This window comes from Notothenia coriiceps, unplaced genomic scaffold (genome assembly GCF_000735185.1).
Source record: "Notothenia coriiceps isolate Sejong01 unplaced genomic scaffold, NC01 NC01_scaffold00019298, whole genome shotgun sequence".
Classification (NCBI taxonomy): Eukaryota; Metazoa; Chordata; class Actinopteri; order Perciformes; family Nototheniidae; genus Notothenia; species Notothenia coriiceps.
In genome coordinates this window covers 17884-45598 of record NW_011351999.1, presented here as the reverse complement: position 1 = coordinate 45598, position 27715 = coordinate 17884, and the positions used below count along the sequence as shown (strand labels likewise).

Genomic DNA, 27715 nt, shown 5'->3' with positions numbered 1-27715 from the left:
TTAAGTGGTTCTTAGAGATGAGAGGGAGAAGAAAGGGGAGAGAATAGAAAGGGTGGAGGTGAGGAAGTGAAAGAGAGAATAAAATGTACGAATTGTAGAAAACATGTACATACAAACTGTATGCCAGGGGGTGTGTTTGTTATTTAGTACAGCCTTTCCCTAAGTATTTAGAGACAGTGATGTGAGTATACCTGCAGCCCAGTGTAGTCTGAAGCAGGGTGGTGATCCCCACGCAGAAGAAGATGGTCCCAATGAGCTGGCTGATGACCCACTGATCAAAGCCCACGCACATCGCATCAGCCAGGAGAAACGGCACAGCGATGGTTCCACTGAAACACGTCAGGTAGTGCTGCAAGACAAGAAGCCACAGTCAGCGGGGGGATGTGACAGTCAGTACTTACGGACGCTGATTGTATCCTCAGCACAAAAACACCATAGTTATAGAGCATGTTCCAAAAATACATCAATCATCAGTATAAACCTTTTTTCTTTAAGATCCTTATCTTATAGGTAAATGTATAAAACTCCTACCCGTTTGTAAATAGCCTTGTGATTCCCTTTTAGTTAAAAACATATTAATGCCACACATATTGTGCCAGGAGAATAACAAGTGATTTGTTTTTTGAACAGTGTAGCTGTGTTTAAACCACTTCACATGTTGCCTTATTACTTTAATAGAACCAATGGTGACCCTCTGGCTTGATTTGAATCTTTTAGGAGGTTTGTCCTGAAAAGGTCCATCCATTTTGGAAAACATTTACTGCTAAAAGTGTTGTTCTTTAACAGCTCATTTGGTATATAGGTGAACAAAACACACAATTATCCTGCTGGTGGCAGGATAATTGTGTGATCAGGAGAAATATGAAGGAGTTTCACCTTTTGATGAAATCACCTGAAAAAGCCTAACTATGATTATTTACCAGCAATAACATGCTGACTCACTTTCATGGTTTTTACAATTCCCTGTAATACATAGCCCTCTGATCACCATTCTTTCATTGCCATCAGCATGACTGTTACTATGTCTCCACAATACTGCTCCCGGTCTAATCTTCATCCACCTTACCCACCCTGACTGCCTTGTGTAGGTGAAACCCCTGAATCTAAAGAAATCTTGCTCAACTAAGAAAAAACTGAACAAAGAAGCAGGCAGATTCACATGTATGCTTCTCTCCTTAACAATTTTGCATTTATTGTTTGTTATCAGCTGTATAATTTACATATTCCATAGTTTGGGCAATGTGTTTAAATTAAGATATATCTACATTTGTATCTACATTTATATCCAATTAATATAGTTGTGAAAAATGAAGGTGAGTAACAGTGTTAAATGAACTGGTATATATACCCATCACCCTTTGCTAATCTGTCTCAACAGACAGGCCAATATGTTCTTTGGCATTTTGAGCCAGAACATTCAGAGCAGTATCAAGCCAAACTATTCTCCAATGAGTGGATTTGTGTCCAGATGTACACTTCTAAATGTATGTTATAACTGTCTTCAGGTAAAGCAGTATTAAGTGTTTTGTATGACTGTCTAATTTGGAGGATGGCTTAGCCTTGGTGAATCTTTCCCTTAGACATTGTGATCACGCAGTGAAAACATTACAACACTGAACCTCCAGCATGACGATTATTGTGTTGATATGACTATTTTTGTGTCTGACGTCCGGTTGTGCAATAAGTATTGTTGACAGTCAGAGGAAAAATACTGCATTGAGGTGACAAGTACGACCACAGTGAAGGATTTGACAAAGCCGGATGTAGTGGCCAATTGTACAGGACGAGTGAGTGCATGTTTTCGCTCTCATATCGTGAGAGACCTTCGCCTATACAGTAGATCAGGGGTTTTCAAAGTGTGGGTAGGTGAGCCTCCCCTCAGAGAACATAGGAACAGCTGGTGGATAAATCCTTATATGCTCCCGGTAACACACTGAACGTCAACTTTGCCTCCTTATTACACTCACCCCTACTTTAGTGGGAACAATGAGTCTGCGTCTTTGATGCACACAGGAATAAACGCAGATCATACTCTGGCTGCAGCCTTTACCGGTACTTGCTTTTGATCAAAGTCAATGCGGAAAACCTGCACTCACACAGGTAGGTGGAGGTGAAGGGAATGAGCACTTTTACAGCCTTTTTGGCGAGGTGAGGGAACCCGGTCTCCGCAGACAGCCACAAGTTGGCAAGTGTCACTTTACTCGTCTTTTTCTCGTTCTTTTGTGTCTCACGCTGCGCCTCCCCTGAAGCTCTCTGGCGCCCCCCAGGGGAGGCGCGCCTCACACTTTGAAAACCGCTGCAGTTGATGACTGACATTAGACACTGCAAATGAGCCATGACACAAAAACCAGTAGATCTACCTGTAAGCCTAAGAACACACACAGGTACCAGGGTGGGGTGTCTTCAATGGTATAGATCATATCCATCCTCAGTGCGTCAACACTGTCTGTGCTTTCCAACGTCTCAGACATTGAGCTCTACACACACACACACACACACACACACACACACACACACACACACACACACACACACACACACACACACACACACACACACACACACACACACACACACACACACACACACACACACACACACACACACACACAAAGAAATAAGATCGATGTCATGTCAATTCAAAACGTTTTTAACATGTTTAATTTGTCCTGTAACACTTCAGACTGTTCATGTCAAGTGTTTATGAGAAAAAAGCACATCTTAGCTGATTTTTTATGAATGTAAAACTAAAAACAGGAAAGTGATAGAAAAATCCATTAGAAAAGAAAAATGCACAGTCACAGTGACTGGGGAAAAAGAGGGAGCGTCACACGGAGACTGTTTGAGAATCTGTGCCTGCAGGTGTTTATGTTTCCATTACATGTCATTTGTTAGACGCTTTTATCCAAAGCGACTTACATACATTCAGCACTGTGGACAATCCCCACAGGAGCAATTTGGGGTGAAGTGTCTTGCCCAGGGACACAATGACATGCTGACTGCAGTGGGACTCGAACTTGCTATCACCTGATTTGAAGTCCAGCACAATTTCCACTGAGCCACAGCCTCTCACTTTCCCTGCTTTAAGTACTAAGAATGAGGTAAATCGTGAAATATACCATCCGAGATATTACATATTATTATACAAACTAACCACTTTCAATAATTCGTCAAAAAACATGAATAAAGGAGAAGCCACAGTGAGCTGTTGGAGAGTTGTGCTCTGCTGTTGGGTGGGATGCTACTCTGACTCCCTTAATAATAGTGTGCGTTTGTTTAGTTGCAATGTAAACGGACACACCAGCTGATTTTCTGTTGCATTTTCTGAAGAAAAGCTGCTCAAGTTTGTGTGGGCTGAAAAACACACTTGATGTTACTACAGTAACCACAATTTATAAACTCACTAGGACTGAAATCTGAGGGATTACATCTTAAAAATGTTGGGGAAAGATCAGGAACTAAATGAAAAGCCATTGAAAGTGCGATTGCAAGTAAGCTTTTGGAACCATGTGACTATCTGTAGAGGGTTTCACTTCTTCATTTTCTAACTCCAGTTACCTTCTCTGCTCCTTGATTATCTTTAGTGTAGATGGCCATCAGCTCTGTGTTCTCAGTATCCTGGTCTCCACTGGCCCCGCCCACGCCGTTAACCACCACCTTAACACACAAACAGACATGCATAATTACAATGTATTAAGAAAGACTGCAGATACTGGCAGTATAGACAAAATGCTGCAAGATCTGCAAGACCTGCAGAACCACAACAAAAGATTAAAGATAAAGAGTGTCAGGGTCCGACTGTATGCTAAGCTGTCGACTCTAAAGTCTAATGAACAAAGAAACTAGAAAAACCAGTCAGAGTTGGAGTTTAAATCCTTGTATGTCACCACATGATTATTTTATCATATCAGACATTTGTGTGAATGCGTCATTATTAGCTAAGAATTACTCGAAGCGTTCCGGAGAATGGGAAACGATGAATGACACTCGAAAGACCTTATGGCTTAAAAAGCTGCAAGCTGCACATGGACATTGGTTTCCTACAGTATGCAAACTTCTCGCTTTACAAACAAATAAGTTCTGCCCACTGTGTGTGCAAGTCTGTGTTATTAAATTAAGTGTGTGCTTTTCCTGTATTTCCGGAGAGCATCTGTGTCACAGCACACATTATGATTTAAACTTCGGTAGTAATCAGCAACGAATATTCGGCGCGGGGGAGGGGGGGGTGGGTTGTAATCCACAGCGAATATTCGGTACGCATGTATTTCGGTGTATTCAAGGCATTCATTTTGTTGTTCTACAGTATTGTTGTTTTATAGTTATTTGTTAATGTAAATAACCCAATTTGTGTTCTTTGAAATTGAATGGGATCTTGCATTGTGTTTGTTACTTCCGTTGCAGTTGTATATGTGCCTAAAAAAAAGAACAAATACGATTATCCGAATAACTAAATTGAAAACCGAATAGTAGGCCAATGACCGAATATTCGGGTACAGCCTTAATGCAAAGTCGCTAATAAATCAACTGCCAGCACCCTGTCTTCACTGCGTTGTTAGAGTGATGTATACAGACCTCAGTGTCCTGAAAGCAGTGCTCAGTGTGTCTTTGCTCAAACCTGCAATAAATAAGGACATGGCCTCTTTGCAGGTGTCATGTTTGCGGGTTAGGGTTACGGTAAAGTGGGAAAAAGTAATCAATCGGCTGAATGACACAAAGAGCCTACATATAACTAAGGGAGGGGGCATCACACTGGTTTTTAGGCATTGTTAATGGGAACAAAAATATTTAAGCTTTAAGGAATTAAAAAATGAATATTAGCCAATTAACTTAATGTATCAATATTAATAGTCTTTCTGCAGAAAGTTGCCTTTTCATTAAAGACCAGAAAAGAGTTAAAAATATATACTTTATACTTTCCATTCACTGGATTTCTTTTATTGGTTTTGTTTTATCATTTTCACAAAACAAAGGTACCAACACCCGTCTTAAAAAGGTGTTTAATTAGAGTTTGCCTTGCCCTGTCTTTTAACACCTGTTCAAAACTTTGGATTCCCACACTGGATTGTGCCAACTTTCAAAAACATTTATTTATCCGAAACTCTTGAGTCACCCTGAACTAATATAATAACTTGATCTCCATGTTCACTAAAGAAAGGAAATGTATCCGGCAGTTGCGATTGATGGTTCCTCGTCACGACATGCGGCGTGTTCTGCTGCGTTAGCTCAGCGCGACATTGGCCCTTCTCTACATCTTCATTGGAAACAAAGGATTCAAGCACAAAAACGTGGCATGTGTACAGCCACTAGACCCGTTCATGGTTTTGTCTTAGTGTTTTATAATATTATAAACATCCAAATAACACGTTTGATTACCGGAATAGGGTAGAAATCTGCGCCATGCTTGCTCTCCTCTTCAAGTTTTCCTCCCTCACTGCTGCTGTCCATGGACTTAGAAGTGGTGTTCTGTCCCACACCCATCCTTGTGTCCTTCTCCTCCTCTGTCGGTCTTTTGTCTCGCTCCGGTGTGAATGCAGTAGATGAATCGTTCAGTCCGATTACATCGCAGAGGACTGCCTCATCTGCTTGGAAATGGAAAGACATACAAACAGAGAGATTAATATCTCGATGTATTTCTTTATGGGCTCTAATATCCTAATCCTGAGAGGCTGCCAGGCCGCACTTCTTGCTGATTAGAAACTTATGTCAGCTCTCTTGTTGTTTTTGTCCCGTCTATTTTGGATGACAAAAGTATGTTAACGGTAACAATTTACCATATATGAAGGAAAGAGAGAACTCAATATGCCGCATCAAATAGTGAAGCATGAACACATGTTTGATGGAAAGGATGAACAGAGTGATTATAGATGAAGATGATTGAAAGGCAAGAGAGATGATGTCAGTTTGTCTTAAAGTGGTAGAGAGGTATTTTCTACTTTCTGGTGGTAGAACCTGTCGGTTTGGTGGTTGCTTGTCGGTGGGTAGATTATAAAAAAAAAAGTTTAAGCTCTCATAACTTGACTACTGTGGTTAATTAATAAATGTAGAATTTAAACATGTTATCAAATAGTTTGATAATTGAGTAATCATGTACGTTTAACCAAAATTGCCAAAAGTTGTTTTAGTTCTAGCTTCTCAATTGTGAAGATTAATGGATTTGCTTTATCTAATGTCATACACATATTAATAATAGTCTTAGTTTTTGTATTAACTGACATTTTACAGACTTTTATTTGCAGAATGATCAAATAATGAATCTGCAGAATAATTACTCCTAAAAGTAATTGTTAGTTGCCGCTCTACAACAATCCTTAAATAATTAAAAAAAAGATGATCATTTGTTCTCTTTCAAATAAAAGTGTCAAGGTTTTTGTTTTAATCAATGTCCCCAACAGGTTTGAGAACGGAGGAGAAAGCAAATTCACAGAGAGGTGAAATAATGCAAGGAGTTGGAAAAGAGTGAACCATGGACGGATGTTTGGTGGAGAGGAGTACGTTTGTCCTAGAAGGGATGGAGCACTATAGGCTAATTCCTCATGGTGTGTGTTTTGTGTAAGACAAACCGTAAGTTATGTAGCATTATCCGACACCTGAGCTTTGGCTGACAATCCCTTTGTAACAGTCAGTGCCTCTTGTTCAATCTATCACTAACTGTCAGTTACCAAACGTATTAGAACCAGAAGTATGAGAAAGTTGGAATAAATATTTTGCCACACACTGGATTAAGTGAGCATTGCTGATATAAAGTGACGCACACAAAGACACAAGAACATCAGGTTCTATTGAGAAGAGGTGTTGAAACCGTAAAGATTCTAAAGGATCACTGAGGCCTTCAGATGTTGACCTTGGCCTTTACGTAAATATCCTTTGACAGGCGACCTATGGATCCGGTTTCCTTCATACCCCTGGGCACCAAAGCAAAGCGAGTTTATTACATGAAAGGTAATATCATATCTATCATATTAAGAAATTAAGCAAACGCTTCACAAAACACAAACTAAGTAACCATGTGCTTGTTTGTTAGATCATCATTTCCTCATTTACCATTATACGCCTGCTTAGATGGTAGAGAGGATTATGACATCCATTGCTTTTCATACTCTGATCATTTGTGCTTAACATACTTTTAAAAGTTTTAAAAGAGTGCTTGTGTCTACAACCAATTACGTCTTTTAGATATAGTGGCCAAAATAAGACCCAAATTACCAAATCTACTGTAAAAAAAATAAAAGAATAAAAATGAAACCGCAAGAGTAACTGTTACTTTTAGTTTAACTTAATTATTTACTATCTGGCAAGATGTAAACATTTCAAGAAAACATTTAGCCCGAGACCGTTGACTCCGTTAATTAATTATTGATCGTTCATGGTAAAAGAAAAGGCCCATAAAGACTTGAAGATGAATTGACACAACATAATGTAAGAGGCAATGATACCTAGCCTTATATTTATCTTTTCCAAAAGTAATTTAATTTGTTTTAATTGTAAAATGTTGGGATAGGTGTAATACCTAGCTGACACATCCCATCACTCCTGTCAAGCTGGGCGGCTGGGAGCATCTGTGTGGAAGGGGCAAGAGATAGGGGGAAGGAGGAGGTAGAAGAAAGAGAAGAAGAAAGAAAAGAGAAGAAGAGAAGGGGGAGGAGGCAAAGGAAGGAGGAGGAGGAGGCGAGACATAAGTTAATTTGACAGACAGCATTTAATCACAAGCAAAAGTTAGTGTGTATCGTATGACTGATGTGTTCATTAAAACTCAGATTCTTAGGTGAAATATGGCTTTAGGGAGACGGTAAGAGTTCCAATTAGGTCTTCCACATACAGTTTGAAGGTCGCGTGTACTTTTAGAAAGGACAGAAAGAAAACCATGAAGCCAGGCAAGCCTAGGCAAACTGCCAAGTCATGATGGACTCGCTAATATAGGCCTTTAATTTATCTTCACACTTAAAAAGACATGCCATTTAAGAGGTTCTGTTTAATTTAAAGAAGAACTGTTGATCAAATACTTACTTAGAGTTATGTATACATATTCCTGTGTTTTCATATTATAAAACAGACACAAAGGAATGTGCAAAGGGGCTCATTCATAAAAGATCATTTTGCTTTTTAAGAATGCGACTTTTGTTTCTTGTGAATTTGGCACTTATACTTAAAGAAAATAATTAAATTAAGACACACGCTAGGCAAGAAAAATGAGCAGTCACATGATCTTTTAAGATTTTAAACCGTGATGAAAAAGATCTGAGGGTGACCATGCAATTCACTATTCATGTTTTAAAACATTTAAAAGATTTTAAAGTCCTGTCTCCAGTATCAAAATGATAACATTTACAGGTATACTGCAAACTGCACAGCAGAAAGGCAGAACTGAGTACGCATTTATATGTTATCACAATAACTATAATTCTCGCTATATTCAACCTTTTGTCCACTTATGGTGCAGCCCGGCTAGCATAATATTGTATTTGATAGAAATGATGGCCCAATCTTAAACAAAGGAGACTAATCCTTGGTCAATGTCATGGTTAGAAAATCAACCCAAAGTTAGCCTGTCAGATCATTTCTGCATACTGCACAGGATTGAAATCACACACCGAGTGCTGCCTCGCCTCAGGCTCTCTCAGTACTGAGTCAGTTGTGAGATGTGGAGTGTGACAAAGTATCCCAGCAACCTCTGTGTGATAAAAACTCAGATGAGGCATATGCTAACACCAGCAAGACATGCTACTTTAGCATGACCGTTCCCTTTATACATCAATGAGCATGACATTGTCTCAAAAGCCCTTTTCCGCTTGTTGTCCAAGACACTAAACACACACATTCACACGAGGGAGAAAACAAGAAACACAGGGAACTGTTGTGAGAGAAGAGAGAACTGAAAGCGAACCAATGTAACGGAGGGGAATTCTGCAGTTTCATAAACAATAAATAACTTTTCACAATATGTTAAAGACAACATTTAAAAAGGAAAAAGGCAAGAAGTGTGTGTGTGTCTGTGTGTGTGTGTGTGTGTGTGTGTGTGTGTGTGTGTGTGTGTGTGTGTGTGTGTGTGTGTGTGTGTGTGTGTGTGTGTGTTACCTGAAGGTAAACACTGCGCTCCTCCAGGCTTCACGAGTTGTGTGTTTGCACTTATAGCTTTACAGATTTTGCAAAGATGCTCCATTTCCTGGAACACATCGAAGTCTGGATCCAATATGATGCTGCCCTTTGAAGAGATATAAACACCACGTCAGCCACATGAGACTATTCATACATCTAGCTCTGATTTATTTCTGTTGATTATTAAGATGCACAAGTGTTAGCCTCACCATATCTCCGATCACGTGGTTGTCCCTGTGCTCGGTCCGGTTGACTCCCAGGATGCCGAACACAACGAACACCATGGCCCCGGTGTCCACCAGAGGACGCACCGCCGGGCGGCCACATGCCCCCCCACTGCAAGGGTTGAAACCAAACGTTTTGGATGACTTCATCTTGGCAGCAGACGAGGGACCTTTGAAAATAGAACCAGAGGGAAAATCTCTCAACAGGCATCTAGTTATACAGTGTAAAAATATCTCTGTAGCTGCAATTCTGTGGGAAAATCCTCCCGTGGGTTGAGAAAGTGCCACTTTAAGAAGCAATGTTTGAAAGAAGATGTGTATATCACTCTATTATTAAGACTCAGAGTGAGGGAAAAAAAGACATTTCAGCAGTGTGACACATGCTCTAAGAAGATAGCTTTCTTGGTGGACTGATGATGCTTTCTGAGACTTACTTGCTTGCTCACTGCTGGGAAAAGGAAGATAAAAGGATCCCTGTGTGGGTCCATCAGGCCCAAAACTGATGCCACAGCCGGGCGGGTTGACACACACTCGGCTGGGATGAGGTCTCAGGTGGCGCTGCGCAAAGTACAATCTCCTGAGATAGGAAAAGCAGAGCTGAAAATATACCTCAACAGCACAACAATGTACAGATACATTTTTCTGCAGAGCAATGTAAACTTCGGCAGACAACACATCTATTTAAAGGGTCCAACATTTAGCTCAGTTGGTAGGTGAAGTGAGGCTTGGTCCCCATGCAGAGCACCCAGGTTTGAATCCAGCCTGGGACCATTTGCTGCGTGTCATCCCCTCTGACTCCCACTCTCAATACGTTCACTTAGATGACATGTGTCAAACTCAAGGCCCGGGGGCCAAATCAGGCCCTTGGTGGATTTAATTTCGGCCCGTAGGATAATTTCTAATTACTATTAGATCTGGCCCGCCGGTATATTGCACGCACACCTTCACTCAATCCTGAGGGTTTCCTCAGCTCAGAGCCTGAGCCCAAACATTGATGAACTTGCACCCAAGATGAGATGCCAAGTATCTGAACTAGCATCACAGAGCAGCACACTGAGTTTAATGGATGTTTCCTTCTGCACTTTATTTCTTGCGACAACAGGGCATGTTTGGTTTTTCTTTGAGGGAAATAGTTTTTTTGAAGCTGTTGTTGGCCTGTGGAAAAATGTAATCATAAGAAATGACTCCGGAAAAGCTGCAGATAGAGCCATAAGAAACGAATGCAACTGATTATTTAATGTTTAATGTTGTTTTTATAGGCAATAATTTAAGCTTTGTTAGTTCCAGGTTTAATATGTGCAATAAGTTCATTTCAATACGTTTTGCAATAAACATTGAACCAGTCCGGCCCTCGACTAGTACCCATTTTTTTTATTTTGACCCACTGTGTATTTGAGTTTGACACCCCTGCTTTAGAGTAATGTGAAAGTTGTCAGAATTTATGGAATTTCTACAATCTCACAAAAAAGTGTTGAATTCCCACACACTGTCAGCACATAGTCCATTGAAAAGGACTAAGTTCTGACAGTGAAGAAAATGCTGATAACATGGCCACGATACATTTATTATGATTTCTTCATGTTGCTGACTTTGGCGGATCAAAGATGTTAAGTTTACAATGACGTAAAATACAAGTAGCACAAAATCATCACACTTGAACAGCAGGAACGAAGAGGATAAATGTTTCCATTATTAGAATAATGGCCAATTCAAGCTACAGCTAAAAGATGTTTAGCCACTGCCACTGACTGAACAAGCAAAGAAGAACAATTGTAAACTTCTGAGTCAACACATTAACAACTGACAAAATCATCCCTTAAGTGCAACTATCATCAAAGCCGACTGAACCAGGTGTGATGGAAAGTTACTACTGACGACAGGAAATAACAGAAGAACGCTAATGCTTATCATTGTTAGCTGTGAATAATACGCTGGAATGTTTCACGGCGAACAATACAGCCGTGTGGTGTCTGCTGAAAGATTCCAACTGAGGAAAGCTGGGCCAGTTTCCCTCCTGTTAAGTTTGGTAAGCAGATTAACAAATCCTATAAATCAAAAATTGTTTCACAACTGTTGCGAAACAATTTGAACATATAATATTTTAGTACCTTTACCTTGGCTAAAATCAGGCTAAAATGTGTGTACAGTGTGTGTGTGTAGGAGGGGGGTAAAGGGTGGATTATAAAAAGCAAGCAAGGGCATGTTTACATTGGTCAACATACCGTCAGTGCAGTGGAGGTGAATGGAGATAAGAGTGTGTCTCTTAAACAGTTACAGAGTTAGCAGGTCAACAAAATACATGTTTCAATCGAGGGGCGTGAAGCCATGTTCTACCAGCGCAGTATTTTTTAAAATAAAAACATCTTAATTTTATTATCACATCTTAAAATACCCTTTACAATTACATGAACCCAAGTGGAAGTCTTCATACTGTATTTATTGTTAATACAATTCTCAACAACAAGAAACAGCATTTGAAGTTTTCAGAGAGAAGTGTCTTGAAAAGCTATTTAAAATAATGTTTAAATGATTTTCTGGCGATAAACTATTTTTTACATTTTTAATGATTAATGATCCATTCAGAAGTTGAACGCTTTGCCCTAAATGTTCCCACACACCGGAGGCCTTGGTTTCAAGGTCAGTTTTGCATTTCAAAGGTTAAAGCCTTGTTTGTTTAAGTAGTTTACTTTTCATGCATTACTCTTCATGTATTTCACTTGTCTTTGTGTTCCCAACCCTTTGGATGTGATTTATTGTGTTGTGCTTCTATATCAAACACATAAGCGTCATTACATAAGGATTACTAAATGGAAATAAACCACTTTCAAAAAACAACAGTAGAGCAAATTGTAAACTCGCACTGCTTTGAGAATAAATATGTTTTGTCATCAGAAAAAAAAAGGAAGGAAGTTCACAAAGAAACTCAATGTCATTTGGCAGATTGTGTGAAACTAGACAAAGCACATAAAGAAATGTGTGTTTGTGTGTCTGAAACAGAAGTTTCATGGAGTCAATAGGCCCATATTGAATGAGGAATGTACATTTATATGACAGAATAAAACCCCTTTGATGGTATGATGAAAATCATAAACTAGTAAGACGAGGGTTAAGCTTAATTTAAGAATATTATTATACAATAAAAGTGACAGCTGTCAGTGAAAATAATGAACGACCAAAGCAAGCACTTTTTTCACAACTTACCGGAATGACGGCATAGTTTATAATTTACCTCCCTGAGTCATGCAAAAAGTAGCCTGGTTTTTTGTAACTCGAGTAAGTAATCTGAAACATGTCCTAGTTAGGGCGAGCCAGGTACACTGACTGCTTCAGTCTTTGGTTACATACACCTTCAATTCTCACATATTCTTTCTCTTCACTTGGCCTTGCAGTAAGGCTTAAACTAGAAGAACAAACTAGCATCAACAACATCTTTAAAATACTTTAATATGCTTTTCAACAGTTGGACATTATCTGCATCCAAACCTCATTGGCAGAGATGTGTATGATTCACGTAAGTCCAACTTCTAATAAGCTGTTACATCTGAAGTATGTATTCAAGTTCTTCATACATTTTTGTCATGAATTCAGTATTTTTTAGTCCCACTTGAAAAGAAATCTTGGAAATATAATGGTTTAAAAGGATTAAAAACCTAAAAATACAAACTTGCAAAGTAACAGCTGAAAGTGGGTAGTGGGGATCTTCAGTATTGTTATATTGAAAGGAGACCATTGTTGTCAAAACCTGTTATTTAAATGTACTTATTTAAAAAGGATTCCATCCGTCATGTCTGCCTGTAAGACAAAGGTGGACGTTTGACAAAAAGCCTGATGGAGGCAGTAACAGAAGGAACGCTGGCAAATACAGTGGCAGGGGGCAGTACTTTGAAAACTGTACAGAAAGCGCCACTAGAGATGTTATTCTGACTAATGAGTTTTTATTATAGTACATGAAAATGAGTCGTCTTCTAGATAACACGTACAATTAGACCTATGCTGCTGCCTTTTTTTTAATAATTTGGGACAATGTAAAGCCCCAGTTTTCCTGCTTTCCCTGGTTCTTAGCAGTTTAACAGCAGGTGGACTCCCAAGCTGTGAGGTACAAACACATTCTTTAGTTTAAGAAACCAAAGCAGCGGGGAAGACAGTTACATCTAGATCAGTGGAATAGAGATTCAGCCTTTAAATGCATTTCCATCCCCCTCAAAAACACCTACACCCACACAGCATGCTGTCAGCGTCACGTGTGAATAGCGGTTAAAGGTTAGATTAAAACACTAAAGTTTCCTTTTTTCTTAGACAGAAACAAATAAGATAAGATGGACCTTTAAATGCATGTAATGTAAGGTTTCTTATATCCACCACCCAGCCTCAGGACTTTTTCCATCAACTCCAGGGGGGATATTTAAGAGTAAAAGGCATCCATTACTGCTTTAAGTTGATGAAATCTTTTAAGCCTACCTTATCCGACCCAGACTCCTGCTGTTGCTCCCAGTGGGAAACCAGTTTCATGGGCTCGTACAGTAACTGTGGAGACGGATGACCTTCCTTCAGCACCACAACTTCATAATGATGTGGAGGATTTACTAAGTGTGAGGTTAGCTAAGAGCAGTTTAAAAAACACTCGGTTTAGCAGTTCAGAGATGTTTAACAGACTGTGGTACTACAGATGTAAAGCTGCATTTTTTTACAGGCTTTAGCGTGGCTCGCCATGGCTCGGTTCACCTTTGCTCGGTTCGGCTCACTTTAAGCTGTGTTTCCATTACAGTTAGTAACGAAGGTAGTAACGATGGTAGTAACTATAGTAACGACGCAGTGTCAAACCACTTCCATGTTTTCCTACTGGAACCACTCCGGCTGTTGTGGTCCTTGACGGCTCTATAATCACTCTTCAGTTTTTGTAGTTTCTCTCTACACTGCTGGAAAGTCCTTGTGAAGACGTGTGCGGCCAACAGTGTAGAGACCTCTTGGTAAACTTTCTCGTTTCGCGTTACACCGTCGAGCTCCCGCTGTATTTTTTCATCTGCAACGAGATGGAGGAACGTCTGTACCTCGTCCAACGACCACGGCGTGCTTTCTTTGCTGCCATTTCTTTATGGATTTGTTGAAATAAAAAATACTTTGTTGAAAATAGAAATACTTGCTGACGGTAGCTCGTCTGTTTTAAAAAAAAAAATGGTGCTTATGCGACGCTTGGGGACTGTCTCGCGCAATAATTGTGACGATTCTCTGACAAATCAGCGGTCGGCAGTGTTGTACGTCACTAGCTAAGCATATTTTCAGCTCGCTTTGAACCTCGACTGAGGTGGTTCTAAAAAAGTACCAGTCACCCGGAACTATCCCTAGTGGAAAAGCGAAAAAGAGCAAGCCGAGCCGCGCTAAAACCCTGTAGTGTAAATGCGGCTTAAGATACTTCACGTGTGTAGTGGAGATCTGCCACTTCAGATCATGCTGATTTTCTCATACAAGACACTGCAGGGGTTGCAATCAACAATTATTTTAATTACTCAATATTTTCATTAATATGATAAGGTTCTTGTGACAAGTAGTGGTATAACAGGTAATATAACAAACAAACCCATAAGGCTGAGAGAGATAAGGAGACATGTGCGACCCTGGGAGAGGCTCCTCACATGCAGACCTGATACCAGAAGTCAATGGTAGAGGCCCAGAACCAGACTTTTGGTCGCACTCAAAGTTCACATTGATCCACATGTACACAGTCAGAATACACTGAAGGTGACCAGCAAGGACTAAATGCAGGCTATTATAATGTTTACACTCTTAGCTGTTGTGACCATCACACAGACGAATGCCCTGCAGTTCATTCATTTGCTGAGTGTACAAGGGCAAACAATTCATGTGAGCTAAATGTGAAAATGTTCTGCCTTTCTGTTTTATAAATATGTAAATGTTTTGTCTTTGGGTTGTAGATAATGATTACAAAATGGGGAAGTGGTCATTGGCATTTTCCACAATTTACTTACATTTTTTAGTTCAACAAAACAACTACTTTGTGTTGATGTAGAAATGAACCAGTACACAGTTGGTAAATCAATCCATGATAAATGCTCTTTAGTCTGTTGCTACTTGTCAATCCATCATCTGTCATGCAGCTGATTAAATGTTTATTATTACACAAACAATGTGGGTCATTGCTCAGCTGCAGTACTTTCAAATCCAAACTGATTCCCTGAAAGGATATACTTAAAATCATTTAACTGACTAAAAGTGAGTCACAAAATCTGGGTTGTGGCAATGTGGCTGTTTAGATTTGTTTTAAATAGAGAAAGATGGACGTCATTTCTAGATCCTGGCATTTATTCAACTACACTGATAATAAGCCAAAAAAGGTCGAGAGGCCAGATCCCTCATTAAACACTATTCACAAACAACGTAAATATGTCTATATGACCGTTGAACATTATTATCTTCATCTTAATTCAACTGCTTGAAATTCATTACATTGATCTATTTCATCTTTCTAGCAGTATATTTATTTTATTTGGATTTTACCAAATCGATTTCCCTTTATTGAGCTGCTTTGTTTTGTTTGTATTAAAAGCAAAAAGATGAGCATATTTCAGGACAACTCAAATACTAGCATCTGCACCAAATATTGATTACTATTGATCTCCAATAAATCAATAAGTGACCCCACTGGTCTCTTTCTACAAAACACCCTCCCTCACATTCAGTAAATCTTTAAAATACAAAGAAAAATCTATTGAATTCGCATGTATTTACTAACTCACTAAACAAGGGCAGATGTGGCCCAGCAAAACTAGGCACCCATGTTTTGTTTTTTTTAAACAGTGAACTGCACATAGACAGTTATTTAATGCAACTATAGCAGCAGCCACACTGACAAAAAGGACATTCCTGTGTTTGGGGGTAGATTAAGGGCTATTGTGAATTTGTCATGGGTCACATCCTCAACAGAGAACGGATATCCCTGAAAACATGACCTAAAGTAGCAGCTAGAAAACATCTCTGCCACCGAGGAAAAAATATTGTCCTCTGCATTATTATGTTTAAATGATTGATGTAGCCTAACTGTTTATTAATGAAGATTATGTTTAATGCTTCCAATGTTAAAACTAATGTGCTAAATAGTACTTAGGGTGTGTGCATGAGCGGGAGAAAGTGAGAGAACGTTTAATGGGGATTCTACTGTTGATGTTACTCATGGTGGGGAAACATAGGCCCAATCCCAAATCACCCCCTCGACCCTACCCCTCCGTGACAGAGTGAACTCCGTCTGTAGCCACACTCGCAGCTGAATGAAGTTCCCTCCATTAAGGGTTAAGGGTATAAATACAGCGGCAAGCTTTGGGACAAACTCCCCTCTCTCCGGCAGAAACAGGAAATGCCGTAACTGTATGTAACAACGGTTTCAAATCAGCATCTCTTTGACAAAAAATGTAAATTAATAACTCAAATAAAACTCCAAACTTCTTTAATTGTGTTACTCTTTTAGGTTTTAAACCTGATGTTTATACACTTCTTAGTTTTTGCAACAGTCTGTAAATATACACACATTTACCTTTTTCTAGACTAAACACAGGTATGATCCTAAGTTAAAAACATATGAGGTTATCATGAGGTTGTTAAAATCGTAATGTATCAGTGGATGTTTGCTGGAACTACTTGTAAACAGCGTGTTTCCTGACGGGCACACACAGCGTGACTCCGGTCAAGTAGAGACAGGTCTCAAGTCAGCACCGCTGCAGACTCGCTGTTTGAGGGCTTGATAGCCCACTCCCCCTCCACACCGCTCCACACTCGTTGGTTTGGAACAGCACTTAATATGGCGGACCCTCCGCGAAAACAGAGGGGGAGTGTGTAGTAGGGCTGAACGATTAATCGATTTAAATTGCAAAGCCTGCAATTTTTTTTTAGATTTTCTTTTTTTAATATATATATATATTTTTTTTTTACATTTGTTTATCTTTTTTTTTTCTTGTGTGTCAGTCAGAAGTGCTGTGCTCCACATGTACCAGCCATTGTTAACCAATCAGAAATGGCCCATGATAGAAGGTGATAGACAGATTGATCCAATCACCTGCCAAGTATTTTTGAAATACTTTTCCAAATGGCTTCCAATGGAGCTTTCCTAGATGGTTTGGTGAAACAAACCATCTGAGTCAGGTTAGTAATGCTCCATCACATGTTTCTATTACAGGGTGAATCTTAAACTGAAGCTTGACTTTAAAGCAACCCAACGGAAGTTTCATGTAAGTTCAGTGCATGACATTAAGGATTTTGGGATCTATCTAAGCTAATTTACAGATGGCCCTGAGCCAAATAGAGATTGCCCTGAAAAATGTGCGCGAACGAAATGGCACGAAGGGTTTGGGGGAAAATGTAGATGTTTGCAGGTCTTAGATGCTGTCTGGTACATTCTCTAGACTGAATTATAAGATGAACCACCACAATATTATATTGTACAATTTCAATTTTATTCTTAAATTTCACTTGTTTGTTTGTTCTTGTTTGTGTTTGCTCTCTTGCATGCCCTGCATAGCTATAAGAAATACTTAAGTTGTTGGTCAAGACACTTTCCAGTTCCCAGATGTAAAAAAGTAGAAAACATTACATTCAGTTGTAACTGCCAAAACAAACATTATTTACACTATTATGGCCCCGGTTAAAAATGTTTGTAATGTTATCTACTGTAAGTTGGTCGAATTAATGCTTCCTCATCCGGAAGCTGACCGAGCAGACCCGAGCAGCAGTCGAGAGGAGCCGAGCGCATCCGCGAAGCACACAAAATGGTGACGTCAGAGGTTCCCTTTAGCCGGCAAATCTAAATCTCTTCGGTCAAAATAATTTCCCTTTAGCACAATACCGCTTCAGTTGTGCCACTTATGTGACAGACAAGAAGAGTATGTGACAAGAATAGTCAATTCTAATGTCTAACACTTAATGTGGAGAAAGAGATGCGCTGTATGGGTTGATTGTGCGTTGATCTGTTGGTAATGCCTCGGGGTTCCGGTGGGCATGTAAACAAATGCATAATGCTGCGCTATACTTTGTGGCCTCACCCAGTTGCATAGCGACACTTATTGTTTAGGTGTCTTTTAATAAGCAGGTAGTCATATCATTAGCTAGAACTAGCTAGATCTGATCGATATGGACATAAACGCGAGTGAAGTCTAATCTGACGGGAGAGAGAGATCAGCTGCTGCTGACGAGTCGACATGCAGCTCCGCATGATCACATGCAGCAGTGAGCGGACAAAACACACACTTCAGGTTAGAATATCACACGTAGCTATTTTAATTACCTCTCAAACTACCTAAACTAGTTATAGATATGTTTAGTTTTACTGTCGGGTCACTCATTACTGGATCCGCGAGATGCATGATACTGGTATAATAGATTGCCCGATCGGGCAACCAGCAGGTGAGGCTTCATTGCCCGAGCTAAATACTAGATGGCCCCGGGCCATCGGGCAGTCCTTAATGTCGAGCCCTGAAGTTTAGTTCTTTCACTCGTAGCTCGGGCTGCGGGGGTGCTAGAGACGGGAGCACGTTGATGCGACCTTCCTAGCCGGAGATATGGACGCATTTTACAATAAAGTTCCGTTGGGTCGCTTAAAAACAAATATCTCAAATCGCAATCGCAATATTTGTCAGAAAAATCGAAAATACATTTTTTCCCAAAATCGTGCAGCCCTAGGGTGTAGGGGGTGATTTGGGATTGGGCCATAGTGTGCTTTGGGCATTTAATGTCCTTTTAAGTTAATGTCTTCCATCACAGCACAAATTGACAATTACAAAAGGCTCAGTGTGTAGACGCCAACAGTGGAAGTCTCTTTATTCTGCAGCAAAATGCATATACCAATATCCGCAAAGAAAATATACCGATGCGCAAAGGAAAAAAAGTAAATATTATTTCAGGGCAGACCATGTCAAAAAATAACCAATAACCTCACACACCTTTACCCGAAACAGTGGGAAGAACCAGCATGACCACGTACTACAGTGTAATCTTAGTCACATGCTGGCAGCAGCAGAAAGAGCCAAGAATCCAGTATGGTGATCCAATTCACCTCACTGTGCCTGTTCCTTGGCCGACATCCTGTGAGGTGATCGTCTGTATCCATTTGGCCTACTGAGAGTCAGAGAGAGCTACTCTGAACGGCTGCAAAGCTTGTTTTTAAATATATTGACACACTTGCTAGCACATTTTTTTTACACGTCATTTCAACAAGAACCCTTAAATTTGCTTTGCTGTACAAGCTAAACTCAACTGCTGATTAACTTCTTCCTTTGTGTTAGTGCACCTTTCCAGTAAAAGTAGAATTACGCATTCATCAGCCTGTTTACAGATTGATTTACAGTAAAGGCAGCGACTCAAGGCCCACAGCTCAGTAGCTCTACCTTCATGATGACCCTGTACATTATGTGTTGGCTGATATAGAAAATAAAAGGTTGCAGAACCATTAAGGGAAAGATGGGTGGCACACCTTAAACCCCAATGCAAACAGTATTTAATTTAACTATTTCAATAACAAGAACAATACAAAATATACAATTAAGTTATAAATGTATTGGTGAAATACATCTTTGAAAATGTAGTGTTTTGTTGTAGCTTCTTTAAAAATGATATGTCACTTCTATCAAAAATCTGACAATTGCTTCATTGTTTTTTCAGGCAAGAATGATCAACCTTCATAGGTTATAGCTTTCCAACTGTTGCGATTTGCTGGAACATCATAAAACAGATTTATTTTGTAAAAGACACTGCCACTGGGTCTATGTAGTTATAATGCCATTTTCATCAATAAATCTAGAAACTAAATATCGGATTAGCAGTGGAAAATAGTGAGGTGCAATCCTAAACACTGCCAGATACGAATATGATTTTCAACAAATGTACTGGTACACTACCATCTCTTAATACATAGTCTTCATCTGTTAGTTCTTTCTGTCTAATAGCCGTCTTTTGGTTTGGGGAACCAACAAACCATATAATTTCAAGCGATTTTCTTCTTCCTCTTGAGCAACCTTAGGACTCCAACCGACTCATCCAACCCACGCTACTGAACCTGTAGTTAGGACTCCTAAAGAAGATGCACGCCAGCACTTTCAAACAACAAAAGAGTATCAAAGCACCTGCTCCAAACAGCTGGTGACGTTGCTTTCTGTTTTGGATGTTCAACCATCACACTGGCTTACAAAAAACAATCACAACAGGTCTGAATGTACTTAATAGCTGGTAAAATAACTAGTGGTCATACATGGCTTATATCCACATTTGGCTGTAATGTCAACTTGTGTTCAAACCCTTACAACCATCAGCTGATCAGTCTGGCACCACTTAGAGTTATCAGCTGTGACTACAAGGCTTTACATATGATCATATGTATTGTTCTACATGACAACTGCACCTCTGAGGTCCGCCGGGTCAAAATCCTATATTTATCATACACATCGGACACAGTGAAGAGTCAATTACCAGGCATCATTTATTTGAATGCTTGTTTTGGAATTGTACTGTATTGTTAGCTACTTAAAAGTCCTTGTCTGCACACTCAACTAATAAAACGTATTATTGTTCTTTGATTAGCTCCAACAGTTATTAGGCGAGATAATAAAAAGTACTTTGTACTGAAACTGCTAAGCAACTCTGAGTCAGGAAATATATATATAATATATATATATATATATATATAGTTATATTATTTTATTTTGTCTTAATATTGAGTTTGAATGAAAAGCTCTTTCACAGTTGTTTAGATTTAAGGCTTAATGTTGTGCAGAATACTGGTATTACATATTGCTGGTTGACTTGGTTAAAATAAAGCAGATAGGGATTGGAAGACACTTTGGTCTTGCTTCACAGTAAAGATTACCAGTCATGAGTCCATTGTAAACAGCTGGCACAGGTGCAACAGAAACTATTTGCATTAGGGGTGCAATGGTAACCGTCACGGTTCGGATGTCAAGATTTGGCACATGCAGTCACACGACGAATACGCCTTTTTTTATGAGTGGGAAAAAAGTCTGTCACTCAGGGCAGTATCCATTACACTATATATAACCCAGGGGGCAGTATTGCGCCTAAAAGCTGTTTGCCAGCCGCCCTTAAACAACAAATGAAGAACAAGAAGAAAACACAACAAAACGAACAAAATACAAAAGGAAGAAAACTTAGTATGGCGATTTCAGATAACACACAGGAGCTAGAAGACCCACTTGCTTCTTTTAAATCAGCTGTGTGGGAACATTTCGGGTTCCCTGTGGACTACAACAACGATGGAGTGCTAGTGGTGGATCGGACATGCTAAAATCATATCAGCATCACCCAAATTTGCCAATCACCGGAGTCCGGCAAAAGACAACAGCAGTTCAACAGCTTATCCATGTTGTTTTTAAGAAGCAAATAAACATGAAAGCCGAGAGACCAAAATAAATAACGGCTATTGGCATATATATTTGAACGGCTATGCGCCCTTGAAACACTTTATTATTTATTTTGTAATATTTTAAAAGACATTCTTTTTAGTTTTACAGCTTATTGAACCTTTTTGTTTGACATCAGCCATTATAGATAATAATAATAATAATAATAATAATAATAATAATAATAATAATGGGCATCTGAGTGTGTGGTACTGTGGTTTGTTTTTAACTGTGTAATACAGTTCATTATTCTTAATGTTAGAGTTCCTTATTTTTAAACTGAAACTTGCACTACTGTTCAAAATAAAACAAAAAACAAACCTGGAGTTATGCATTTGGGACTTTTTTTTGCTTTTTCTTGTTGTACCGAACCCGTACCAAACCGTGACCCCCAAACCGAGGTACGTACTGAACCGTGAATTCTGTGAACCGTTACACACCTAATTTGCATGCAAGAAAATAGAGGTTTTGCCGCAAATAACAATCAAAACCTTTCAACTGCATTGAAAAAGAAACCTACTAAATCTTGATCAAAGGTACAATTTGAAAATTAATCAATAGAGGCGACCATCTGTTGATAGGGTCAGAGCTCAACGCTAACTTTTAAAAGTGGTTGCCAGGCTGGCAACCAGGCATCAGCTTTTGGTTGCCAAAACTGAAAATACAGTTGCCATTTTTAGTCACCTTATATTTTAAATAATTAAGATACTATACAGTTATACATCAACTTAATAATGAAAATGTGACACAAAAGAATGTTCAAATGCTTTACAATAAGTAATTAACACAATTATTTGAAACTTAAGTGGTAGTAAACTTGTCCACCCTCAATTGCTGGTATACTAAATACCAGGAGTGCAGCTGTTGTCATGTTCTTCACAGATCCCTCAAACATGAATTGAGCAAGTCACTAGTTTCTTGGTCATCCGTTGTCTCCCTTTCAAATGTGGGTTTCTTGACCTTTGTGCTGATCCCCACCACAGATCCATTGGCCCTTCAGCATTGAAGTCTTGGATTGTGGTTCTGTCATTGGCCAATACATTTCTAATTTCTAAAACCATTCACAGTTAAGAATTAGATATTAATTATTAATGCTGCAAATTACCTTTAATATGTCTAACTATATTTAAAATGTGTTACCTTTGTATAGAAGTGATTATATTTGTATGCCAATATTTTCCTATTGTAAAGTTTCGTTTTTCACTTTTATTTTGGTAGTAATAAGATCGGGACTCTTATTTTGAAGGAACTTTTACCGGAAGTGAATGCACAACGAAGCAGAACGTACATATAATATTTCGCCTCCCAAGACTTTACACATTTCCTCTTTGCTTTTCGTTCGGGTTTATCTTGCGCTTTATCAGTTGAATCACTTTGAACATTCGTTTGAGATGTTGACGGGTTGGCCAAACTTTTTACCCCACAGTCAAACAACTTACTTTGCTTCGCTATTTTTTGTAAAACAAACACACAGCGCACCGCGCACGCGAGTAAACGTGCATTGCTTTCTGGCTCCGTAATCACACCAATGCACGTGCAACTTAAGTATCAGGTTCCGACTGGTCACAACAATAATTAAATATCACTCTTAATACAACACATAATTAACATTTATCTATTTTGGGTTGCACATTTAGCTGTTTGCTGTTCTTATTTCTTCATGTTCAAAAGTGGTTGCCACTGACGGCAACCAAAGGCCAAGAAGTGGTCATTTTTTCTGAATGGTTGCCAATGGCAACCTGGCAACCTTCGAGCCCTGTAGGGTATACAAATACTTTAAGCAGTCATCAACTCCAGGCCTTTTTCATACACTGAAGATATTTTCAGGTTTTCACATTGCTTTTATTGTCCCAGTAAAGAGAACATTTATTTTGATTTATGAATTAAAAAGTCACTTACAAGATTAGAAGGCTGTTAATTAATGAGTTTAACTGATAGAGTGAAAGATAACTGTTTGTGCAATGATGGTCATCACACCAGTATCAAAGCATGTCCCATTTTATAGCTGCCAGTGGGACAATTGCTCGACTGAGACCAAAACTCAAGATAAATGTTAGTGTAAAAAAACAACATTGTAATGGCTCCATTAAGTTAGAAAAAAAAGGTAATTGTGGGCTCTAAAGCTAGATTAATAGTTTAAGAAATAATATTATAATGGCCTTATTCAGGCCTGTAGTTTTTAATGACTGGGATCAAAATAAGCATTGGTGTCACAATTAAGTTTGTCGTTATAGAATATGTTTTAGTAGCTTACTGCCCATTTCAATATGTTTATTGTTCTCCAAGAAACTTTGGAAATGTTACAAAAGTACCGACAAGATATACAAAAGTTAAGAAGAAAACCTCACCATCCAGATAAGACAAAGGTTATTTAAAAGCCAAGCTAAAAAACAAAAGCTCTTAGCCGTTATAGAGAAGTTATTGTAAAACATAACTTCTTTAGATTTTACTTTATTGGAAAAGGAGTCAGGGCTGGTTACAGGTCTGTGTTGCAGGATTACAACATTCTCTGTTAACCGCTTTGGTTCTAACTCCTGGGGCAGCCAGTAAGCCAGCCCAGTATGATAAAATAGGTCAGAGGAGAGAGATTTATAGAGCAAGATCAAGTAGAAGATTATGAAATGAATTTCTGAGTGACTCGACATTTTCAAGTTTTCTTCAAGCCCCTGGCTGCAGTGTTCTTAATTACTTGGACTTGCCGATGAGTTGGTTGAAGCTGGACTGGAAAACAGCGTTGCCGTCTATATCCATCATCATGACATAATTACTTCTATACTTTTGCATTTCAACTTACCCTTCCAATAATAATGCGTTTGCCTATGACACAGACAGACACACGTTTCCAGGACGACCACATTATCAGGAGCCAATAAATCCTAATGTCCAAATAAGCACTGGCGTCCCAGTTTTCTTCTTCTGCTGGCTATGGTTGCCTTATGTACAATCTGCATTAGTTCATATATTTATCTTCAATTGTTACATTGTGCATAGTAATCACTGTCACTTCTTCACCCACCTGACATTTTCATTTTCTCGAATAATACATACTATACACAGTGACAGATATTTGTAGTAGTTCGGATTATTTTGGTGCGAGTTATTTTACTCTTTATTCAGGTGTACAGTATTCAATTTACATTCTGTTTTTAGCTCATCTTATTTTACATGTATACAGGTTACTTCTTAAGCATTTACCTGCACATTGGTCACTATTGTTATGGTTACGTCTTATATATTAATGCTGCATTGAATCTGGTTAATGTTCATTGCCATAACTACACTGTAGCTACTGTGCATATGACAATACAACCTTTGAATTTGAAGTGATGCACGATTATTCTTCCTATATATATATATATTAGGTCATAATACATATATAAAGACACAATAAAGCCCTCATGTCGATTTGTAAACCTTGAGACGGTTGGGCTACGCACTACAAAAAGATAAGCAATGTTTTGTTAAGGTATTTTGAAAATACTATTTTCTTTTCCACATTTTGTCGTTTTAGATAGGGTAAAGGTGACGACTGAGGAGTAATGAGGCCTTGTGTTTCACGGTCACACTCCGGCGTCAGCAGACAGACCGACACACGGTCACACAGCCCGTCGCTCCGGTAACGAACATCTCTCACCTTTACTCGTTATCTCCCGCCGGTGAGCATAGAGCCGGGGCTTTTACATGTGCGGCTTCCCAACACCTCCACATGTGTGATATCAGTGTATAATGGGATTAAAGATGGCACGTTTTGCCCTCACCTGCCTGATGAAAGAGAAGCCGGAGCCCACTTCCCTTCTCGGCTAACGTTACGTCCGTCGGCTCGTCCCAGTGGTGTGTGTTGTTGCACGGTGAGGAGGCGGAGGCTGCAGCTAGCTTGTAGCCGAAGGATAACCAACGCTGGGCGGACTGCGGTGAACAGATGAGACCGTCTTCTAGCCCGGTTCTTCCGAGACGGGCTTCTTCTTATCCTACACCAACCGGTTCCTTTAGACAGCTGCTGCTCACAGAGGGATTTTGCGTTTCATAAAGACACGGGGTTGACGTTCGTCCTCACGCATGCCCACATCCACTTGTGACGTAAAGCGCCTTCCTCTCGCCCCGCCTTGGAACTGAGACTCAGCCAATCAGAGGCGGCACAGCGGTGACGCAACCGCCCCTTCCTCATTGTGAGGATGGTCAGTGACAGCGCCTTCCTCGGCTTTTGTAATGTTGTTAACCTTTCTTGCATAAGCTTTTCTTTTTTTTTCTGTGCAGTTACTTAACCAGCAGGTTCACCCACCTCCTTAAACATTGAAATGGGCTCTTTATGCTTGTGCCATCCTCTGTGCTGCCTAGATGCTGATGTATTCCACCACACCGCCATCTGATGGCTGTGTGTTTGTAAATCCTTTTGCATTTCCACAGCATATTTGTATGATATACATAATACAAGGTTCGCGTGCACGCGTGCAAACACACACATATACACAGACACACACACACAGCAGCAGCAGCAGCCCGCCCTCTACTTGCTACAAACTTATTATGAAAAGGTTCAATACGCACATAACACATCATCTCGGCTCACGCAGCACGCTCACATGCATAGATTGCGCAATAAATTATTGCGCACCTTTGAGGTGAAGTGCAGGCATATTGTCATTCAAGAGAGAATACGATGCGTAGTTCTTTTGGAAAACGTGTTTTTATTTTTAGCCTATTTACCTCGTTTTTTATTTTATTTTTTATTTTACCTTTATTTAACCAGGATAGGTCTCATTGAGATTACAAATCTATTTGTCAAGAGAGTCCAGGCCCAAGAATGGTAACAGCACAGTTTCAGACAGTTTTACAGTTACAGACAATTAAAAAAACATACAATCACAACGCAGTCATACACCAAGTTTAGCCAAAGCATTTACAGACAGCGGTCTGCTTCAAGGTCAGTTAAAGTTGCTTTGAGTGTGTTTAATGAGACCAGCTCTCTGAGTTTCAACTCAGTTTGAAGCAGGTTCCAAGCTTGAGGGGCAGCGTAACTGAACGCCCTTTTTCCAAGTTCAGTACGGACCTTTGGTACAGTTAAAAGGAAAGCGAAGCCGATAAGATCCTGATCCGTTATTGTTAACGTAAATAATAGCCTACTCATTACATTGAGACATGCATTATTTGTGATTAAAATAATGTTTGTATGTAATGCGACCCCCACAGATGTATTATTTCACTGCTTTGAGTGCTTTCATGGGAGCTCAGACCCCTCCTGAGAGCTTAGCTCTCATTGGCTCCTACATAACTCGAGCCCTGATATAATACATTTGCCACAACGTTGGATAACAACGGTTATTAAACCAACAAGTAGAAACCAGAAACACATTTTCGGCGGGGTGAGGCTGTAGTAGGCTATATGTTCGTTCGAATTTCCTCGGGGAACATAACGCTTTTTTTGCATACCTTGTCTTGTATATTGTTCTGTAATTGTTTTAGCATTGTGTTGTTTTCACCTGATGTTCATTCTTTTATTGAGAATCGTGGGAAACATGTTTTTCCTCTGCACTGTATATAAAGGGATGATAACACAAAAGTATCTCTCATCTATTATCTTTTAGTGGTTCAAAAGAGAAGGTTATCCATTATTTGAGTGTTACAGGAGTTGACATTTTTTTAAAACATGGCATTTGGTATTAGAAATGTGCCATGAGGAATAAACACACGCGAGGGGTTGGGATTACTGAACTCAGAACCAAGAATGCTCCTGCTCGAGTACATTACAATGTAGGAAAATCTACTTTACAGCACAAATAACTTTGTATCATGGTAATGGATTATAGTGTTTTAATGAAATGCACATTTGGATTATAAAAAACATATCAACAACCTTAAAGGGCACAGGTTTATTATAGAAGCTGTAATACTAAATGTATTGGCCACTTGGTTTCTCAGAAGTAAAGGACAAGCCCAGTTATTAGTAACTCGCAAGACATAAACATAAAGGAAATAACTGAATACTGAATC

General features: G+C 39.3%; 2 protein-coding genes across 5 annotated transcripts in view; both read right to left on the bottom strand.

The window, feature by feature from the left end:
* The window catches only part of slc23a2 (solute carrier family 23 member 2), a 39891-nt gene extending 14108 nt beyond the window's left edge, over nucleotides 1-25783 (bottom strand). The window contains exons 1-6 of one of the 4 annotated variants that reach the window (XM_010778574.1): nucleotides 25486-25783; nucleotides 7508-7556; nucleotides 5374-5582; nucleotides 3559-3657; nucleotides 2361-2477; nucleotides 192-349 (exon numbers count right to left, since the gene is read on the bottom strand). In XM_010778574.1, the coding sequence (XP_010776876.1) occupies nucleotides 192-349; nucleotides 2361-2477; nucleotides 3559-3657; nucleotides 5374-5582; nucleotides 7508-7556 (632 nt within the window). In that variant the 5' untranslated portion in view covers nucleotides 25486-25783. Of the gene's footprint in view, nucleotides 1-191; nucleotides 350-2360; nucleotides 2478-3558; nucleotides 3658-5373; nucleotides 5583-7507; nucleotides 7557-25361; nucleotides 25454-25485 lie in introns of those variants that run through there. The other 3 variants (XM_010778576.1, XM_010778575.1, XM_010778577.1) reach the window with 3 other exon arrangements.
* LOC104951844 (patched domain-containing protein 2-like) lies at nucleotides 8547-24481 on the bottom strand. Its single transcript, XM_010778582.1, has 5 exons — nucleotides 24417-24481; nucleotides 9752-9894; nucleotides 9303-9487; nucleotides 9073-9199; nucleotides 8547-8620 (listed from the first exon to the last, which is right to left on the bottom strand). The coding sequence occupies exons 1-5, from the start codon at nucleotides 24479-24481 to the stop codon at nucleotides 8547-8549; spliced, it is 594 nt and encodes a 197-aa protein (XP_010776884.1).
* Nucleotides 25784-27715: the final 1932 nt, after the last annotated feature.

Bases quoted from the DNA above. Each gene is read 5' to 3' on its own strand.
- LOC104951844 (XM_010778582.1), bottom strand. From the start codon at position 24,481: ATGATGGATATAGACGGCAACGCTGTTTTCCAGTCCAGCTTCAACCAA. The intron at 9,200-9,302 runs GTGAGGCTAACA...ATCTCTTCAAAG, and splicing joins ACCACGTGATCGGAGATATG to GGCAGCATCATATTGGATCC. The intron at 8,621-9,072 runs GTAACACACACA...CAACTGACTCAG, and splicing joins AGCGCAGTGTTTACCTTCAG to TACTGAGAGAGCCTGAGGCG.